This window comes from Crocodylus siamensis, chromosome 6 (assembly GCF_052110815.1).
Source record: "Crocodylus siamensis isolate JL-2025a chromosome 6, ASM5211081v1, whole genome shotgun sequence".
Classification (NCBI taxonomy): Eukaryota; Metazoa; Chordata; order Crocodylia; family Crocodylidae; genus Crocodylus; species Crocodylus siamensis.
In genome coordinates this window covers 11,956,001-11,959,264 of record NC_143400.1, presented here as the reverse complement: position 1 = coordinate 11,959,264, position 3,264 = coordinate 11,956,001, and the positions used below count along the sequence as shown (strand labels likewise).

Genomic DNA, 3,264 nt, shown 5'->3' with positions numbered 1-3,264 from the left:
GATTTGAGTGAAGCTGACAATATCTCTGGCTGGGAAGCAATTTTGCCCTTGGAGCTAGCAAGTAAGATCAAAGGCTGGCTGGTGCCCAACACTTCTTTTGTTTATTAACATGTTAATTGTTAAACATCTCAAGCATCATGCAATCCATTATCCCTAAATTATGAGGTGCCTCTGTGAGCCATTGAGAAACCGCTGGCTAGTAACACCCATTAGGGTCATTCAGAATCATTTTAGAGACCAGGACTTTCCAGTCTGTACACAAATATTCATTAATGGTTTATACACAACATGTTCTTGTGTTGATATTAAAATATGAGACTGGATTGAGACACCCCACTATTACAAAGTAGCTTCCCATTAATATACTTGAGTCAATGGCGTTTGTATCATTCCTGTAATCAGGTCAGGCATTAAAACATTAAATCATTATTTCATTTTCCTTAATACAGCAATTCCGCATCTCTGTTTATTAAAAATTTTCCTGGTTGGCACATACTTTACTGTACAAGTCAGCACAGAAAATCAGCAAAGCGCAGCCCTTTCAGTTGGGGCTAGCTGGCAATCTCTGTGTGTACATCAAATCACAATTACATAGATCATCCCAGGCCTCACACTGACCTGTTACTATTCTGCTTTTAAAAGCAATTTCTGTCTCTCTTATAAGATATCTTCAAATATAGTAGCACATTTCCTGTAGTCATCTTAACAATCCCTTGAACTTCAGTCACTCATGATGTTCCTATGGATTTAGGACATACAAAGGGTGGAAGAGAAAGGATGGCTTAGTAACTGAGACATGAGGCTTTAAGGAGCTTAGGCAGTAATTTTCAAAACCAACAAGTGATTTCAAATTTAGTCAGTGCGTGGGCCCACAACCAGAAAGATCCATGAGCTTTTTGTCCATAGACTGGATAACGCTCATACAGTGCAGACACAAGTTACAGAAGACACTACGTTTTGAAAACAATTTTATCTGATACTTCATACCATGGGGGGTCCGATTTTCACTCGGTTGGCCATTTTTTAAGCTGTCTGCAGTCTCACACTTGTATTTGGCCATGGCTGTAGACAGCTTTCTGTGGCCAGATCAGTCAAAAATTGTCACTTCTGTCTGCACATATGTTCATTAGTTCAAGAGGAGCAGCATTGTACCTAGACTCCTGGTTTTTCTAGACAAACTTTTAGTATCGGATCCCCTTCACCAGAGAAAATGATAAAAACAATTTTTAAATTACCATTTTTTAACCCCCTTTCTGTCCGGGCCCTGGACAGCTACCTGGTTCACCCATTCCTGTGTCTGGCCCTGGGAAGGAGGCTCACTAAGCTTGCAAAATAAAGACTCACACCTTTGTAGACAGTACAAGTAAAAACTCCATTTTGTCCTCAAGCAGAATCTAGATTGAGGAACCTGTGTATAAGAGTTGAGAATGGTTTTGATACCACTGTCAGCCAGCATCTCCTTACAACATTAAAAAACAAAAGAGCCAAAGCAACTCCTGTTTCTCTCCCATATGTTAATTGGAACAATACCAAGAATGACATAATGTGGTCCTGTATATCTGGAGAAAAAAAAATCTCTGCAGTGAAATCTTTGCACCATTGTACAAGGACATGTGAACTAATTAATGTGAACACTGAACAAAACACTATCATTACTTTCAAGAATGACACGTGTTGCAAATCAGGGCTGGCTGATAGTTATGACTGCAGAGCACCTCAAACCCTCCAGGCAAGGTGAAGAATTGTATATAAGCTCTCCCCAGTCCAGACTCATCCCACCACTTCTCCTGACATTCAGTTTGGTGAACAGGGTAAGTCTGATTCCACTCAGTCTGTTTGTAACTGTTCAAATATCTCTTTTTTTGCCAGATACAGCTTAGGATGGGGATTTCTGTAACACTCTGAGGCTTTAATCAATATCAGGGGGTTTCTCTCCAGAAATGACAGAAGGCTGTAGAAAGTAAGGTTAGGATTTTCTGAGCTCTAAATATTGGAGGTGCCCATTATTTGACATTAACTCACCTTTGGGCCCCCAAATCCATTAAGTTAGACTTCAGATATTTTGGTACCACTGAGAATTCCTTTCATGTTGTAGTAAAAAAAGACTAGAGCATCTGCCTGGTCACATCCTTCCCTGCTGTGGCTATGTGGACATAACAGTTGTCTTCTGCATTTATGTCTGGATTTGGGTCCATGGAAAGATGATAGTCATTTGTAGTTTCATTGCTGGAGAACGTTGCTGCAGAACACAGCCATTGGTGGAGAAGAAGTGTAAAAAATGGAAGAGGGAGGACAAAACCAAAGTGTTTTCAGCAAAGGGACAGTAATCTGTCTACCTGTCTGTCTGTCTAGCTTTCCATACATCTCTCATGACCCTTGTATTCAGGTGGAACTTGTGGGCTGTTTGCTGTACTCTCCACTGTCTGTTTCAGGTTTGCCTCCATCCCAAGAAGATGTCCTGCACTGACCTGTGCTACCCATCGAGTGGGATCGCCTGCCCAAGGCCCTTTGCTGACAGCTGCAATGAGGCCTGTATCAGGCAGTGCCCTGACTCGAGGGTAGTGATCCAGCCACCACCAGTTGTTGTGACCCTCCCAGGCCCCATTCTCAGCAACTACCCACAGGACAGCGTCGTGGGATCCGCAGGAGTACCTGCTGTGGGCCATGGAGCTGCTGGGGGAACTGCCCTGTCTGGGGGCCCCGGCGGTGCTGGGGGCATCTATGGTTCTGGGGGATCTCTTGGTTCTGGGGGCTTTTATGGTTATGGAAGATCTCTTGGTTCTGGGGGCCTCTATGATTATGGAGGATCTCTTGGTTCTGGGGGCCTCTATGGTTATGGAGGATCTCTTGGTTATGGGGGCCTCTGTGGTTATGGAGGATCTCTTGGTTATGGGGGCCTCTGTGGTTATGGAGGATCTCTTGGTTATGGGGGCCTCTGTGGTTATGGGGGCCTCAGCTCTGGTTCTGGGAGCTGTTACAGCTCTGGATACTGCAGCCCTTATCCCTACCGTCGATACGGCAGGTACCGCTATGGAAGCTGCGGACCATGCTAAACCCAACAGGAAGATCCACAGAAGCAGGAATCAAGAGAAGATGAAGAATATGATCCAGATACTTGGCTGAGCTACTGAGCAATGGGCTTGAGAAGGTCTGAGCACCCACAGCTCTAATGAAATCTACTGGAGCTGCATCTGCTCAACACCTCCTAAATCTGTTGCCATGTTATATTTTACCTTAAAATTTCTGACCTTTTGTCTGCTTCCC

General features: G+C 43.9%; 1 protein-coding gene across 4 annotated transcripts; it reads left to right on the top strand.

The window, feature by feature from the left end:
* Window positions 1-2,453: 2,453 nt before the first annotated feature.
* Window positions 2,454-3,053, top strand: LOC149861066 (scale keratin-like). Of its 4 annotated transcripts, none has more exons than XM_090051421.1 (2): window positions 2,454-2,656; window positions 2,834-3,053. In XM_090051421.1, exons 1-2 carry the CDS (start codon window positions 2,454-2,456, stop codon window positions 3,051-3,053), a joined length of 423 nt encoding a protein of 140 aa, XP_089907547.1. The 4 variants fall into 4 exon arrangements, with proteins under 4 accessions (XP_089907547.1, XP_089907546.1, XP_089907545.1 ...); XM_090051420.1 differs by having other exon boundaries at window positions 2,454-2,662; window positions 2,765-3,053; XM_090051419.1 differs by having other exon boundaries at window positions 2,454-2,706; window positions 2,806-3,053.
* Window positions 3,054-3,264: the final 211 nt, after the last annotated feature.

What these genes read in the sequence shown, in the direction of transcription:
- LOC149861066 (XM_090051418.1), top strand. Translation starts at nt 2,454, where the DNA reads ATGTCCTGCACTGACCTGTGCTACCCATCGAGTGGGATCGCCTGCCCA. An exon ending in CGGTGCTGGGGGCATCTATG is followed by an intron (nt 2,725 to 2,805) that starts GTTCTGGGGGAT and finishes ATGATTATGGAG; the next exon opens with GATCTCTTGGTTCTGGGGGC.